Genomic DNA, 16,077 nt, shown 5'->3' on the forward strand with positions numbered 1-16,077 from the left:
GATGGTATGCATTTCATAGCCTTTGATCATAACCTTGGTCTTGTAAGCCCTTCCTCTGGTTCAGATTTGTGAAAATATTTTAAAATATCTGAGAGAGTCGTACAGAGGTCAAACCATCACCTAATGTTTTGAAGTGAATGTACAATTAAAACAAGAGTGTCAGTACATTCCTATAATCCCAGCATTGGGGAGGTACACACTGGAAGATCAGGAGTTCAAACTCATCTTTTTCTAGGTTGCAACTTTGAGGCTAGCATGAACTGTGAACTGTAACCAAAATAAATGAATTTCCTCCTGCATGCCTCCAGGTATCTGCCAGGGCAGGGAGATTCCTCTTCCTCTAGGACTGTGATGGTTCCATCCTGATGTGATGTTTCCTGGCTGAGATGTAGTCAGGCTTTAAAGGGGCTTGTGTTTGCAATTCTTCAAGGTCTGACAACTCCTAGAATAAACCCAAATAATTCCAAGTACCCTTGGTATGGATCCAACAATCATTCACGTCTCCATGCTTTTTGAGGCTCAGGAAACAGTGAGCTCAGATGAATTCAGGAAGCTAAAATGCAGCTCAATGACCTGGCAAGGAGACATCCTCCATAGGCATCTGGCTTTACTCTTCTCAGCTAAAGCTGACTTCTACCTCCTGAATCATACCTGTTCATAGATAGTATCTCTGTAATATTTGCTACTTAAAAAGGTAACATGTACATAAAGCCAGGTGTGGTGGCACACACCTTTAATCCACTGGCAGAAGCAGTTGGATCTCTGGCTAGAGAAGGATGCTGTCTAGTGAGGCCTCATCTAGTTCCTAAGCGAGTCCATCGCACAACTTTCAAAAGGCACCGATGAACCCTATATATTACCTCCCGAGGCCTGGCCTGCTGGGTTTTGTGCATTGAAATATGAAAATGAAGAAAAAAGTTTTCGAACTACAGCGCTAGGCACTAAGAGCAATGACTCAGTGATCAGAAAAGCCCGTTTGACAGGTGAAGAGGCTAAGGCTGTGGGCATTCCAAGGTCAACGATCTGTAACTTGTGCTCAAGTGTACCCCTACATATTCCGGTGGGTTGTGAAGACTCCCCCAGCTGCTGGACAGGGGCGCCCCATCGATGCGCTCCGCCGCTCGGCTCCCCAGGCCTGGACCAGCCCCATGCGCTTCTTTCCCCCCCCCTCCACTTCCCACTTCCAAGATGGCCGCGGGCGGAGCCGACCAGGTAAGGGGCCCCTGCCGGGCGTTTGCGATGCCGGTGTGGACACTGTGACTCTCTCAGAGCTTTCCTCGTAGCCCCGCTTGGGCCTGAGGACAGAAAAGGGCCGGGGACACAACTCCTGAATCCCAGGGTCGATACTTGGCAGGCCGGAGAAGCAGCGCCAGTAAATGTCGGGCTCCAAACCCTACGGAGCCGCGGCGGGGGTCGAGAGCTCGGGCGGAAGAGCAGTGAAAGATTGGCGGGGGCGTGGCTAGGGAGCGAGAGGGCGTGGCTAGGGAATGCGGGGCGTGGCAACGCGCCTGTCCCTGGGTGTGTGGCTAGCCTGGTTGGAGGGTTGGAACGGAAGAGCGTAGGGCGTGGCTAGGGAAGCTCTCGGGGGCGTGTCTATGGAGGACGGGCCGTGGCGGTACGCCTGAGGCCGGAGCGAGTGTTTGGAGTTGGGTGTTGGGCTGAAGAGGCTTAGCGGAAGAGCCTTGTGGGGGCGTGGCTATAGAGCGCGGGCGTGGTGGGGGCGGGGTCTGGCGCTAGCTGCTTTTAGCCGCGGGCGGCTGGCACGCACCTGCTGTGGCCCGGCGTCTGCAGTGTCTACCTCCTAGCCCAGCAAGTTGCGGGCCCCACGGGGCCTGGGCTGTGGGCCACGGGCCTGGAGATGGCGTTGGAGCTGCGGTAGCTCGGGTACTAAGGGGCTTTTTGCAGGGTCAAGATGAGAGAGGTTGCGGAGGGCTGCCGCTGACCGCTGCCACCTGCTGCTGCGTCGGCGGTCTGAGAGGGCGGGTGGAGGGCTGGTGGCCGGCTGACGTGCGGCTGCCCTAGGTCAGAGCTTGTCGCAACTTGCGCGTTTTCCAGAACTTGGTGAAAAGTTTTCTCCTCAGATGTGGTGCTTCGAGACATACAGGTGTCTGCTCTGCGCGCCCTGTGCCAGCGTCCTCCTCAGACCCCTGTCCTGTTTTCAGATCACTGCCTTTACTCCTTTTCAGACCCTGTGGTATTCAGATTCTCTGTCTTCCCCAAACCCCTCTCCTGTTCATATCCTAGAGCTCCTCAGATCCCTGGCCTCTTAACATTCGGTCTTCAGACCCCTGGTGTGCTTTGGATCTCCATCCTTGGACCTCCATCCAAAACTTGTTTAAGTTTTCTCAGACCGGAGGCTTCGACTGGTTTGTCCGACTTTTTTTTTTTTTATGGGCTGCGAACCGAGTCTGCTCTTCAGACCTCTGTCCCCTTCAGTCCTTCCTCCTCAGCCCTTTGTGGTGTGTTCATATCGTCTTCCTCCTCATGCCCAGTTCTTCTCAGACTGTCAAACCTCTTCCTTAAATCTCCTGACCCACTGAGTCCTCTCCCATCTTGGGCCTCCTTATCCAGATCCTGGGCTGCAGAAGGTTCTTCAGAGAGGAAAACTAGACCCCATTCTCCTCAGGCTCATTTCCTGGGCCATGTCCTCCTCAGATCTTCTACTCTCTGGCTGTAGAACCCATTTTATCTCTAGAGACCCTCAGTATTGGGCAGATTGGTAGGCTAGAGGAACAACCTGCCCTTTGACCCAATCTCTCCCCCCCCCCCCCCAGGATCTTGTCAGCCCTTCCCGGCTTGGCTAGATTTCCAGAGAGTGCTAGCCAGTACAGACTCCTGATGGAGTCCCAGTGAGGCTGAGAATATCAGAGATACCTCCTGACCAGGCCCAGTGAAACTTGAAACTGCCTCTGTCTGAAAGTAACATAGATGGGGTCTTTATCTTCCAGGAGGAATTAGAAGATTTGCTCTGTAAGAGTCTGGGTGTACTATTGCAGTTTGTCACTTCTGGAGGCTCTGGCTATTCTGTGATTATTTCATCCTCTGGGTGAGGAGGGAGTCCTGGTATTTGAAGGCAGACTTTTGGAGGATGGGTTGCCTGTGGCTTTTGGCAGCTCTGTTAAAGTGACTTGGCTAGCCTTTGTATCAGTCTTGGCACACTTATGTGCCAGTGCCAAACTGAGACTCAAGTTTGATACTGCCCCCTCCTTCCTCCAGCTCTTTCACTGCTTGCTCTGTTGTATGGGTTTGACCCATTGAGATCTGAGCTCCATGATGCTGATGAGACGCAGCTGTAATGAGAACCTGGCATATACCTGCTGCTTAGGGTTGATGGGTGCACTCTTCTGGAACATTAAGAGAAGGAGGCATGACTGCGGGAGATGGAGTGAGAGAGACAGAGGCGGATGCATACTGAGGCTGGTATATCACAAGACAAGGCTCTGCTCACCCTGGTGCCCTCAGTGGTCCCAGCTGGCCCTGGTGTGTTGTTTGTTTAGCACCTTTCTTGCGTGAGTTAGGCTTGCTTTCTTTCTGAGCAGCAAAGGTTTTTGCACTCTGCCCTCAGCCCATCCCCGCACATTCAGCATTTCACTTGGCTCCTGGGGATCTCTGTCTCTTTAGTACCTTCAGTTAGCTCTAACTCCTGTTATGCAGAGAGTGAGTTTCCTATCTTCCTCCTCTACCAGGACCAGTTACTTCCTTGTGTAAGCCTTTCTAACAGTGAGGAGGACATGGATGGCTTCAGGGAGCCTTGTCTTAGAGTCTGACTCTTGTTGGGTTAGAGATCCTTAACTTCATGTTCCCATCCTCAGCACTGAGCATCTTTGCCACATGATGTGGGGTCTGAGACCTTGGAGAGGGTTTGTCAGAATAGACATATATAAAAAAGAGTTTAGGAAATTCTATATATTTGTCTCCTGATGTTTGCTTTAGGTCTAGATATAAAGTAAATGTCTTAGGCCAGGAGTGTTGAAATTTTTTGACTGTTGAGCTAGAAGACTCTCAGGAGTACATCAGTTTGGGTAATTTCATTTTTCCTTGGGAAAATTGAGACCCAGAGTTCAGTCAGTGCCACATAGCATGCATGAGGAGGGATGCTAGCAGCAGGAAGAAGCCCAGTGTACACAGAGTGACTGTGTCTGGGCTTTGTAATGCAAAGGTGTTAAAATGGTGGGCCTAAGCTGGCTGTCCATCTTGTGCCAAGAAGTATACCACTAGCCAAGATCTTCTAAGGCTTAACTTATGCCAGGCATGGTTCTGAAAGCATCATGTGACTTCTCCCCCTAATCTTGCTAACTGCCTGATAAGGTTAAGGTTACTATTGACTTCATTTTGCAGTGAAACAGAAGCACGTGAAGTTAAACTAAACCAAGCTTACACAATTGCCAAGTGGAGGAGGAGCTGGGATTTGAATCCATGTAGTCTATTCCAGAGTCTATAGCTCCTCCCACCCTACTTATTTTAAAACTATCTTTGTTTGTTTGTTTGTTTTGTTTTGTTTTTCGAGACAGGGTTTCTCTGTATAGTCCTGGTTGTCCTGGAACTCACTCTGTAGACCGGGCTGGCCTCGAACTCAGAAATCTGCCTGCCTCTGCCTCCCAAGTGCTGGGATTAAAGGTGTGTGCCACCACTGCCCATTAAAACTATCTTATAAAATCACATTTATTATTTATTTGTGTGTGTGTGTTTCACAGGACAGTTTCTAGTCAGTTTTCTCCTTTTACTTAGAATTGAACTCAGGTCATTAGGCTTGGCAGCACCTTTACCAACTGAGTCATTCCTATGCCCTTAAAAACTTTTATAAATGTGTACTATTGTTGTGTTTATGTGATGTGTGTGGTTGAGCTTGCCTGTGCTGCATGTGTAGAGTTGGAGGACAACTTTTGGAGTCAGCTCTCTCTCTGTACCTTTATGAGAGTTTCAGGGATGGAATTTAGGTTGTCAGGCATGTGCAAGAAGTGCCTTTACACACTCAGCTGTATCATTGGCCCTATATTTAAAAGTTTTGGGGCTAGAGAGATGGTTCAGCATTTATGAGCACTTGCTGCTCTTCCAAAGGGCCCAGGTTCAATTTCTGACACCCACATGGCAGTTCACTTGTGTAACTGCTGTTCCAGGGGATCTGGTGCTCTCTTCTGACCTTAGTAGGCACCAGGCATCCTGTGCACAGACATACATGGAGGCAAAATACTCATATGGATACAGTAATGTTTAAAGTTCATTTCTATTAGCATCTACCATATAAAATAGTAAAAATTGTTAAGTGTTTTGCTTACCAATTATCACAAAGTTGAGGACGTGTATTTTTAAGCATTCCAGCAGGCCTTGTGTGGGACTCTGATGTCATAGCTGGCATGATTCTATGCCTTCCCTTCAGCAACTTGGAGCAAGTTGCTTTCTTTACATTTCAGTGTCTACAGTGCACTTAGCATACTTATGTGACCACCACATGTTCAGCACACGGTGATCGCTCAGAGTGGTCTCTTATGTTAAGAATTAAGCACTCCTTTACTCCCAGTGCTCTGGAAACAGAGGCAGGCAGAGTTTGAGGCCAGCTTTGTCAATTAGTGAGCTCCAGGCAGGCTAGCTAGAGCTACGTAGTGAGTGAAAGAGACTCTTTCTCTCAAACAAGGAATTAAAAAGCGTTGATTATGTTGCCTTTGTGAAGTGGTCTGCACATCTTTCTGATCGTCATGATTTCACAAGTGTCTGTTTAGTCATTAAATGTGGCTGAGGAAGGAACACTCCATATATTCTGTCCTTAATTTAAAGGGTCTCATGTTGGCCTTTTAATCATAGCACCTATGGCCAGTGGAAGTTAAGTATCGTTCTTTAGGGCTTTGAGGGAGCCTTTGGGATCCTTAACAGTATGAAATCTGATATGCTGAAATATTCGGATGAAATGGCTCACCCAGAATGTGAGAACTTCAGGTAAGTTATCATCTAACCCTCCAGAGGAATGTATGAGTTTAGGAAATTGTTTTAGGACTGTTTTTGCCCTAAAAATAAGCTATCTAAAAAGAAAGAACGTCTATAATCAACTTCCATTCTGCACAGTGGCAGTACAAAGAGTGAACAGGGGGCTGCCTCCCACTCTTGAGACCGTCAGATTTAGGTTAGCCCAGCATGGCTGCTTTCTTAGCCCTCCCTGGCTTAGTCTGGAGCTGAGGTTTGCTGCCTCTTATCTAAGTATATGGGTGTGAAGGTTGAGTACCTGGCAGGATCTGTGCTCCTAGTAGCTGGCTGTTCCTGTAAACTGGTGTAATACTCTAGCACCTGAGACCTAGGGCTATCCTGGTCCTTTTGACCTTTCTTCTTAAAGAGACTTAAAGAGAGACTTAAAGAGGACTTAAAGAGAGACTCTCCTCCTGGTTAGTTCCTGTGCTGCTCTCTGCAGTGCAGGGGAATTCACATAAGTGAAATGTATCTGTGGGACTCTGGTGTTAGACCTCATTCCTAGCCTGTCCTGAGCTAAAGTTTGTCCTGAACACCCTGTGTTCTGAGCTGAGATGCAGCCTGGTGGAACCACTGTTTCCATGAAGCAGTAGAAGGCCTCATTAGAACCCTCACGGTTAACCCCAAGAGGCTTTCTCAAGAACGTTGTGGGTGTTAGATACAGAAGACTTGTGAGGCCTGTTCAGCTTAAAACAGCCTGGTCTGCACTAACTGATAGCTATGCAGGTGGAAGGTGTTACAGGTGGTCCTGCTCTCCTGACACAATGCTGATGTATGTGCTCTCAGGTGTGGCTGAGTAGAAACAAGCTTTGAGTGTTCTGCCCATAGAATAAGGACCTGGAAATCAGGTAGAACTGGGCTGAAGGGAGACATGGTAGCTAAGGTGAGTGTACTGTCCTGCCCTTTGATGGTCAGAGAGAACAGTAGTATTCCTTTGCTGGTGGTGCCGGGAATCCCCTTTTCCCAGGAACATCCAGAGAGAACCTGGATCAAGAAGGGCTGCTTGGGCCCATATCCTTTGGGGTGGGGGCAGTCCCCAGGAATGGTGCTAGGGGCACTTTGGTTTTTTTTTTTTTTTTTTTTTTTTTTTGTAGCCATCAGGGAGGGGATTTCCCTTCCTAAGGACAAAACTAATTGTTTGGTCTTTGTTTCAAAATTGGTTTGTGTGTGTGTGTGTGTGTGTGTGTGTGTGTGGTGAAGATTCTGGCCGTGTCCTAAGTCTTGGATTTTGGGGAGGAGGAAATCAAGTGGTTGCAACTGGATTCTACTGTCTCACATGGCCCTGTCCACATCACTAGTAGAACCTGGTCTCTTTGTTACTTGTCTTATACAAAGAACTGCTCTATGGGGTGGATTTGTGCTGTTCCAGAACCTCAGGCAGTTTCCTCTTTGCTTCCTGCAGAACACATGAAACTCATGTGGTCTTGCTGTGTGTTAAAAACAGCCTTCCTCATATGCCTGCTTCATATCTTGTGTGTTTTTCTCTGGTCCGGAAAGTGGTGACTAATCATCATTTACCCTGCATTTTGTCCCTCCCCTGGCAGTGTGTTACTTCCTCCCTAAGTGGACTCAGTTAATGCCTTAGTCTGCCCAGGTTAGAGTTCCTGCTGTAGGCACATTGTGTTGCTCTGATGTAGATGTCAGAAAATGACTATCGTTGTGGATAGTGGTTCCCATCATCAGGTCTACACGTAACCTGTTGTACTGAGAGGATTGCCCAGTTGCAGTGTCTGGTATGTGCACATGTTACCAGGACTCAGTGGGATTTTCTTACTTGTATTGCTTCTGTTAGTGCTGCCTTGTTCTTAGAATATAACCCAGATTTCAGTTATGCTCATGGATGGGACTGTTTGAGAAACCTGCCCACTTGAGGACTTGCTGTTAGTAGTTAATTCAGCACATACTTTTAAAAATCCTTAATCTATGGTAGATGCTGAAGTCCAGAAATGAGTAGAATTGTTCCTGCCTGAAGTTTAGGATCTGGTGACAAGAAACAGAACAGTTTTGAAATCTCATCATTTTAGGTGAGATGTGGCAAAAGAGCATAGAAAGTGCTTTATAGCTTCCTGAAGTAGCTGGGGAGGGGGCACTATGTAGAGGAGGAAGGAGGTGGCTAGTGGGAGCTTTCCATGCCACAGACTGCTAGAGTCCAGAGCCACCGCTGACCTTGCTGGGCCAGAGCTCCTTGCTCCCTATAGTGGCCCCAGTTGGGCTGCATGTTGAAAGGTTGGGGAAGGCAGAGATAATGGGAGGGCCTTTGTATCTGCTTAGTGTGGGGAATTTGGGCTCAGTCTGTGCTTAGAAAGCATGTGACTTGGAGGCAGGCCACCTTCTTTAGGCCAACTTCCAAAGATCACCCTACAGCCTTGTCTTAGAAACACGTGCTTTGTGCAACCTCTACTTACTGGGGCACTGGCAGAAGGCAGGGAGGCCTGGAGCGTGGCCTCTGGTTTTATGGCATTGGTAGCACCAGGTAGAAGGGCTCAAGGACCAGGTGGCCTTGGCCCTTTGCAGAAGTTGGTTCTAGAGTATAGTTTTAGTTAGGATTACTATCGCTGTGATAAAACACCATGACCAAAAAGCAAGTTGGGGAGGAAAGGGTTTATTTGGCTTATACTTCTTTATTATTGTTCATCATCAAAGGAAGTCAGGACAGAACTCAAACAAGGCAGGAACCTGGAGGCAGGAGCTGATGCAGGGATTTTGTTTCTGGCTTGCTCTCCCTGGCTTGCTTAGCCTGTTTTGTTTAGAACCCAGGACCAACAGCCCTGGGATTGAACCACCCACAGTGGGCTGGGCCCTCCCCTATCAATCACTAATTAAGAAAATGCCCTACAATTAGATCCTATGGAGGCATTTTTTCTCAATTAAGAGTCCCTCCTTTCAGATAGCTCCAGTTTGTGTGTCAAGTTGACATAAGAATAACCAGCACAAATATGCTGTAAGCCGGAACACTCTTTCCTTTTTAGGCTTATTTCCTCAAAGACAGACACCCTGTTCCTGAGACTTAATGAATCACCAGAGGCCTCAGAGTTCATCTGGCTTTTTCCTGAAAGAGGCCCCAGAGACAGGGAACATCTTGGCTCTGGGCTTGCAGCCCTACTTTCTTCCCACTTCTTGACCTGGTTTGGAGGAGGGTCCTTGGAATTAATTCTATGAATGAGGTGCCATTGTCTGATTAAGAGAATTTCTCACCCCATCGACAGTTCTAGCTTGGTGCCTTGTGTTTGCCCAGGCACTGACTGCTGCACACTCTCAGAACAGAGTCTCAGTTGAAGCGCATCTCCTGCAGACACTCCCAGACACAGCTAGAAAACAAGGAAATGTGGCTGTGGAGCCCTGTGCGATCTGGTGTCTGGCTTCACCACACCTCCTTGTTTCTTTTGCCTTCAGACCAACCTGTAGTATAGTATTGTTGATGTTCACTGCTGGGGAGACAGGAAGTTGAGGCTCAGAAAGGTTAAGCACCTCTCCTGAGGTCACCCAGCTGGTAAGTGGCAGAGCCAGAATTTCAACTAGGCCTGTAAAGATTTCCTTTTCCCACTGAGGCCTTGTGCCAGTTTGATCTGCTGAAGTCTGATGGTGTTTTGATATATAGTAACCTTTGCCTTTGTCAAAGATTAGCTTTTAACTATGTGATAAAATGTTTCTTCTTTTATTCTTGCTTTAATTTAAAAAGAGTACAACTTTCAACTTGTGTTTATTTGAATCTACTTGTATTTTTTTTTTTTTTTGTGATTCTTGTTTCTTAATGTAACAATTGGTTAGGTTTTCCCACAGCAGGGAACACAGATGGTATATGATGTCCTTTAGGGACACATGGCTGCTGGCCTCAAGGTGGACATCAGGGTGAGCCATTTAAATTAAAATGTGCTCAACTCTCTGGTAATAAATTGAATTTTTGTCTGTAGGTTTAAAAACTTTCCAGCTCTTATATACTTTGTTTCTGTAACAAACTAAATTTGTGCCTGTGTTTTTCTGGTGTTGTGGTATACTATGGTTCTAACTTGTAAGAAAAATAGGTTATTAGTCAGAACAACTCTGGAGTTAAGTGAACCTTACTTGCAGGATCATAGTTTTCTGTGGCTCTGGCTATTTCTGAATTCTGCCTTTCCATTCACTCCCTCCTGTTTCCATTTTTACTCTTTGCTGTACTGCCTGACTGGCTCCTTCAGTTTCTGGAAGGAGGAGATTACTTCCCTTCCCCCTTTCTGCTTTTAATCAGTTTGCTTCTGCTGCACTTAAGGAGATTGGCTTCCTGAGGGCTGCAGGAGGCTTCTTGTAGAAGCTAGACTGACATCTTAGCAAGTGAACTTCTGTGTCTGCTGTGCCTTGGAGTCTTCAGCCACTTCTTGTTTGATAGAAGCAGCTGCTCCTCCTGGGCCAGTTGCCCATTCGTTGCTTTCCTTGGTACTTACTTAATTTCCCCAAGCTTGTGTGTAATGGAGCTGGGGTTACAGTCTGGAGTCTGGAGTTCTGGTTCTTAGATTCTACTCTGTGGTCAGATTAGGGTGTACCATCCAATCTCTAGTTTTGATATTTTAAAAGAAAACAAGAGGTAACTTTTCATAGGTGAGGGTGACAGTGTGCTAGGGGCGGTATTCTTCCGACTAGAATTTTCTCCTGGCTTGTGCCTGCCTCTTTGGCCAGAGAATTGTGGACATGGCCTTTGAGGTGTGTGACCATTGCTTTAGACTCTTCTCTCAAGCCTTGGCTTTTGCTCTTCTATTATTAACATCTTCACTGAACTAACCTCCTGCCCTGGATTTAAGGAGCCTGTTCCAAGCCATTTAAAACTAGGTATGGCCTTCCCTCTGACTCTATATCCTACCTCTCTAGCTAAGACTGATCTTGGACTATTCTGAGTGCTCGGCTTCTGTTGTGAAGGAAAGTGTGCCCTGTCGTGGACTTGAGTGAACCTGGTAGTGCTGTGGAAAGGTATGGCCAGTTGGAGTATGCTTGGGCAGTCTTACTGCAGGTGGCATGTTTGTAAGTGTATAGTTCACTTTGCTATTTTTCTGTCTTAATGTAGTTAGCTTGGTTTTTATGCTGTTTCACAATGACTAGGATTGAACCATTGCTTTGCTCCTTCTAGCCAAGTAGCACTACTGAGCAATATTCTCAGCCCCCAGTTCACATCTTCAGGTCAGAGGTATCCTATTGATAGTTTGCCCCCTGTGTTATCTTTGTTCCCCTGTTTACAGAAGGCCTGAGACAAGCAACTTGTAAGAATGAAAGGCTTGTTTCAGTGAGGTCTTCCTTCAGTCCATGGTATTTTGGCTTTGTTGCTTTGGCCCAGAGAAGCGCAGAATGTCATGATAGGAGCAGGTTACAGAAGAATCCTGATTGGCTCATGGCACCCAGGAAACAAGATAATCTAACTTCATCCAGCCTCCTAAAGGCTCCACCTCTAGTTGCACAGCAGCCTTGGGACCAAACCTTTCCAACATGTGGTTATACAAAATCCAGAATGTAGCCTATTTCCACAAGAAAATATTTTTCCTGCCTGGCACAGATTTTACCTCCATTTCTGGCCTGGATGCCAGACCTGTGACTGGGGTGGAGGAGCCGATGATAAAACTGACAGTTTTCTCTAGGTGAGCTCTGTGTGGGTTATTGTTCTGCTACTTCATGTCATGAGAATGTGTTCCAGCTTTTGCTCTGGGCCTCAATTAGTGCATAGGACTAGTTGAATGTGAGTGCATAGGTCGTCTTTTTTTTAAATTCTTTTTGACATGGGATATCATGCAGGCTGGTCTCAAATTCACAAGCTTCTTGCCTCAGTCTCCCAGTGCTGGTTTTACTAGTGTGTGCCCCCATGCCCAACTTGTAAGACTCTTTCAAAGGCACCCTTTTAAGCAGGACCATCTGGCCTTTAGAGCTCTGTGTTCAAAGATGCCTGAGGATTGGCATCCTTTGGATATATATACACATTTTTAATTCCCATGTCTATTTCTCTAGTTTCTTCTTGGACCAAGATGACTGATGGAAACCTTTCCACCTCTATGAATGGTGTAGCATTGATGGGCATTCTAGATGGTCGGCCAGGAGACTCCCTTCAGGACCTGCAACACCTTAGTATCAAGGCGGCACCCAGATCCCTTTCAGTGCCTGACTATGGACCTACACTAAAACTTGGTGCTTTGGAAGATCGACACAGCCTTCAGTCAGTGGACTCGGGCATTCCTACCCTGGAGATTGGCAACCCAGAGCCTGTTCCCTGCAGTGTGGTCCATGTGAAGAGAAAGCAGTCTGAGTCCGAGATCATCCCAGAGCGGGCCTTCCAGAGCGCGTGTCCCTTACCATCCTGTACACCCTCAGCTCCCTCCTGCAGCGAGAGGGAGCAGGTCGTGCGGAAGTCTTCCACATTTCCCAGGACAGGCTACGACTCAGTGAAACTCTACAGCCCCACCTCCAAAGCCTTGAGCCGAAGTGACAATGTCTCTGTCTGCAGTGTGTCTAGTCTTGGCACAGAGCTGTCAACTACGTTGTCGGTCAGCAATGAGGACATCCTGGACCTCATGGTCACGAGCAATTCCAGCGCCATTGTGACCCTGGAGAACGATGATGACCCACAGTTTACTGACGTCACCCTGAGTTCTATCAAGGAAACGAGCGACTTACACCAGCAGGATTGTGTTGCTGAGACTGAGGAGGGGAGGAAATTGAAACTATTGCAACCATTCAGTCACTTCTTTACAAGGTAACACCTTTGCTATTTGGAGCAGCTACAGGGCAGCAGATGTAGACCTGTTGCCTTGTGCCTGTCTAGCTGTATGTGTCTTCCATGCATTGTTTCATTGTTATTAATAAGAGCTGTGTTCTACAGACAACTGTGCCTTTTTCCCCGGTGCCTTAGTACTATGGAGTCGTGTGTGGCCAGGTCTGCTGCTGACTCAGCTGTTTGGCTTCTCACTGCTATCTCCCCTTTTGTGTCCTTGGCTCACATGAATAGTCTTTGTTGCTTCTTGACCTCCTGCCTTTTGAGGGTGAGGTTACTCACAGGCCCTTAGTGCCCTTACTTTGCCATTCACTAGTTACACTAATTCACTAAGAAACTAATGGTTTCTTATGTCAGGCAAAAGGGTGCTGTTGAAATTGGCACCGGTATTAGCAACTCTGTTTCTAACACTGTTCTTAGTGGCAGACCCTGGGGCTGGCATCTCCAGATGCACCAGTCATGCCGCCAGTGTACCTATATGGGTCTTTCATGTATTCTGGTCTGGCCCTACGGTTGAGGATATGTGCCTTGGTTGCCCTGCAGTCACACAGTGCTTACTGTGTTGATCCTGCCATGTGCACCCTTCCTGTGAGGCTTTGTCACCCAGGTCTCCAACAAGCCTTCTGGGCTTCTTGTGTGTCCCTAGAGCACTGTGAGGAGTGCTGCTTCCATTTATTCCTCTTATTTGTGTTTTTATGCATTTGTTCAGCAAGAGTCTGTGTAAGGCTCTGTTCTAGGCAGGTCATATGGGAGTCATAGGCTGATAGACATGATCTCAAGTCACGATGGAGGGGGAGCTTAGAATCTGGGGTTGGTATACCCCCACCAGTCAGTCACAGAAACTGAGGTCCTCTACAGAAGGATGTGGGTTTATGGATTATATATTTAGAGTTGTAATCTGCCCCATATTTGTTCTTTGGAGGCTTCTGGGCTATGAACTTGGCAAGTAGGAACAAATGGCACATGTTTCTAGCAAGTCAGTGTTGGACTTTGCAATACTTGGTGTGATATGCTGTCTAGAGTTAACTAGAGACATCTGGGTCTGGGAACATGTAACTTAGGGTTCCCCAGTTGCTTCTTCAGGCAAATGTGGAGTATCCCCAGTCAGCCTAAGGCCAGTCCTGAGTGAGATGGTCTTCACATGGCATGCAGTCTTCTGGGATACCTTTGTTCTTGATGTGCCCGCTGGAGGTACCCTGCACCTCCAGTGGAATCCTGGTCACAGAACTTGTTATTCAGTGGTTGCTGGCTGGAGCCCTAGTGTGCTTCTCCCATGCAGCAGTGCTGGGGTCTCATCTGTGTAGCTGGCTGGATCCAGTCACTTGGATGAGTCTTTGCAGTTTGCCATGCTGATGAGTACCAGAGTGCCTTATGTGTGACTCCTCAGATCAATCTCAGAAGGGAAGGGCTTGCCTAGGAGACAGGTTTTCATAGTCACCTAGGAGACAGGGATTCTTGGCAAACCTGGAAATTCTTTTTTGAAATGGAGGTGCCTGGGAAGTAGCACAACGGGAACAGCTTGGTTTACAGGTCAGTCACATCCTAGCAGTGTGGCCTTGAGCATCACTTACCTTCACTGAGGTTTCTGAATTCCTTCCTAGCAGAGGATTGAGGGTCATAGGTGCCTGATGTGTCATTGGCTTTGCTTCACTCACTTCTGTTGTCCCCATCATCACGGTGTTTGCTGCCTCCGCTTATTTTCCCCGGAATTGGAGTGAAGAGCCCCTGTTGTGGTTGTGGAATGAGGTGGGTTAATATATTTAAGATTTGGTACAGATATCTTGACACAAGCATGGTCTTTGTTAGGGTTACTGTACTGCGATGAAACATCATGACCGGGCTAGAGAGATGGCTCAGCAGTTAAGAGCACCGACTGCTCTTCCAGAGGTCCTGAGTTCAATTCCCTGCAACCACATGGTGGCTCATAACCATCTCTAATGGGATCTGATGCCCTCTCCTGGTGTGTCTGAAGAGAGCAATGGTGTACTTATATACATAAAATAAATACATAAATATTAGAAAAATTTAAAAAAAAAGAAAAAAAAAAAAGAAACATCATGACCAAAAGCAACTTGGGGAGGAAAGGGTTATTTGGCTTTCACTTCCATGTCACTGTTCATCGTTGAAGGAAGTCAGGGCAGGAACTTGCACAGGGCAGGAACCTAGAGGCAGGAGCTGATGCAGAGGCCATGCATGGATGCTGCTTATGGTGACGTGCTCAGCCTGCTTTATTTCTTAGAATCACCAGCCCAGGGATAGCATCAACCACAATGGACTGGGCACTCCCCCATTAATTACTAATTAAGAATTAAATAATCAATTACAGCTGGATATTATGGAGGCATTTTCTTGATTGAGGTTCCCTCCTCTCAGGTGACTTTAGCATGTGTCAAGTTGACATAAAATCAGCCCAGATGACTTTACATATCAGCAGTGTGGGTGATCATGGCTATTCCCTGATCTATTGCTACCTTTGTCTTATGGGGAAATGGGTAGAGTTGAGTTGTTTGTTGAAGCTTCTTCACCTTTGAAGAAAATACTTTGCATTCTGCAGTTTCTAGACCCTCTCTTTGTCCTTGGGTGGCGGCCACACTGAAGCACCGAAGCAGGGGAATATAAAAACAAACGAGTTAAAGTGATACAGCAATGCACTGAGTCTAGTGTTGCCCCATGGCAGCTGGAAGTGTAGCTGCTATTTGTTTTACGTTTACTTAGTGTAACATACACCGGGGCATCAGATTACTCTGAGCTCTGGACTGGTTCCTGTTCTCCTAGACACGGTGGATACTGTGGGAGGGTGGGCACTGCAGTTGGGAACACTGGGGCAGGACTCAGGTGAATTAGGTTTATTGTCAGTTCTCTTAATAACTGTGTGACCTTGTATAGCTTTAATGGGGAAAAATGGCTCGAGTAAGATCAAATAGCTAAGGCACCTGGCTTCCTGAGATTACTTAAGTAGTAGCTTTCTCTGGTTTGAACAGAACATATTTTGTTTCTTAATGCTCTTGTGAGCTTTTGACCCTGTACTGTATATTTCTTCAGTTAAACCCATTGCTCAGTAACTTAGAGCAGAATTTCTGCACCACACACTATTAATGTTTGAGATGTGTACTCCTGGGGGCAGCTGTCCAGTGTATTGCAACATTCCTAACCTCTGCCCACTAGACACTGGCACCATCCCGCAACTAAGACCAAAGTGTCTCTAGACATTGCCACATGTTCTGGGATGGAGATGGATGAAGCCTTTCTGATGTACAAGGCTAACTGGTGACAACTTTGATACTGAATAGCTTCCTCAAAGGTCATTCACTAGTGTAATTTGAGCAGAATCCTCATCTTACATGGAAGAGAGCTAGCTGTGTTAAGGGATCCTCTGGGTCCAGTGTGATAGGACTCAGTGG

The 16,077-nt window shown here is 47.0% G+C and overlaps 1 protein-coding gene across 3 annotated transcripts in view; it reads left to right on the top strand.

Moving 5' to 3' along the window:
* The first annotated feature begins 1,176 nt into the window (after positions 1-1,176).
* The window catches only part of Tbc1d14 (TBC1 domain family member 14), a 91,529-nt gene continuing 76,628 nt past the window's right edge, over positions 1,177-16,077 (top strand). The window contains exons 1-2 of one of the 3 annotated variants that reach the window (XM_028758045.1): positions 1,177-1,212; positions 11,917-12,658. In XM_028758045.1, the coding sequence (XP_028613878.1) occupies positions 11,934-12,658 (725 nt within the window). In that variant the 5' untranslated portion in view covers positions 1,177-1,212; positions 11,917-11,933. Of the gene's footprint in view, positions 1,213-1,752; positions 1,885-5,818; positions 5,932-11,916; positions 12,659-16,077 lie in introns of those variants that run through there. The other 2 variants (XM_028758044.1, XM_028758043.1) reach the window with 2 other exon arrangements.

Source organism: Grammomys surdaster, unplaced genomic scaffold, assembly GCF_004785775.1.
Source record: "Grammomys surdaster isolate TR1022 unplaced genomic scaffold, NIH_TR_1.0 126187, whole genome shotgun sequence".
Lineage (NCBI taxonomy): Eukaryota > Metazoa > Chordata > Mammalia > Rodentia > Muridae > Grammomys > Grammomys surdaster.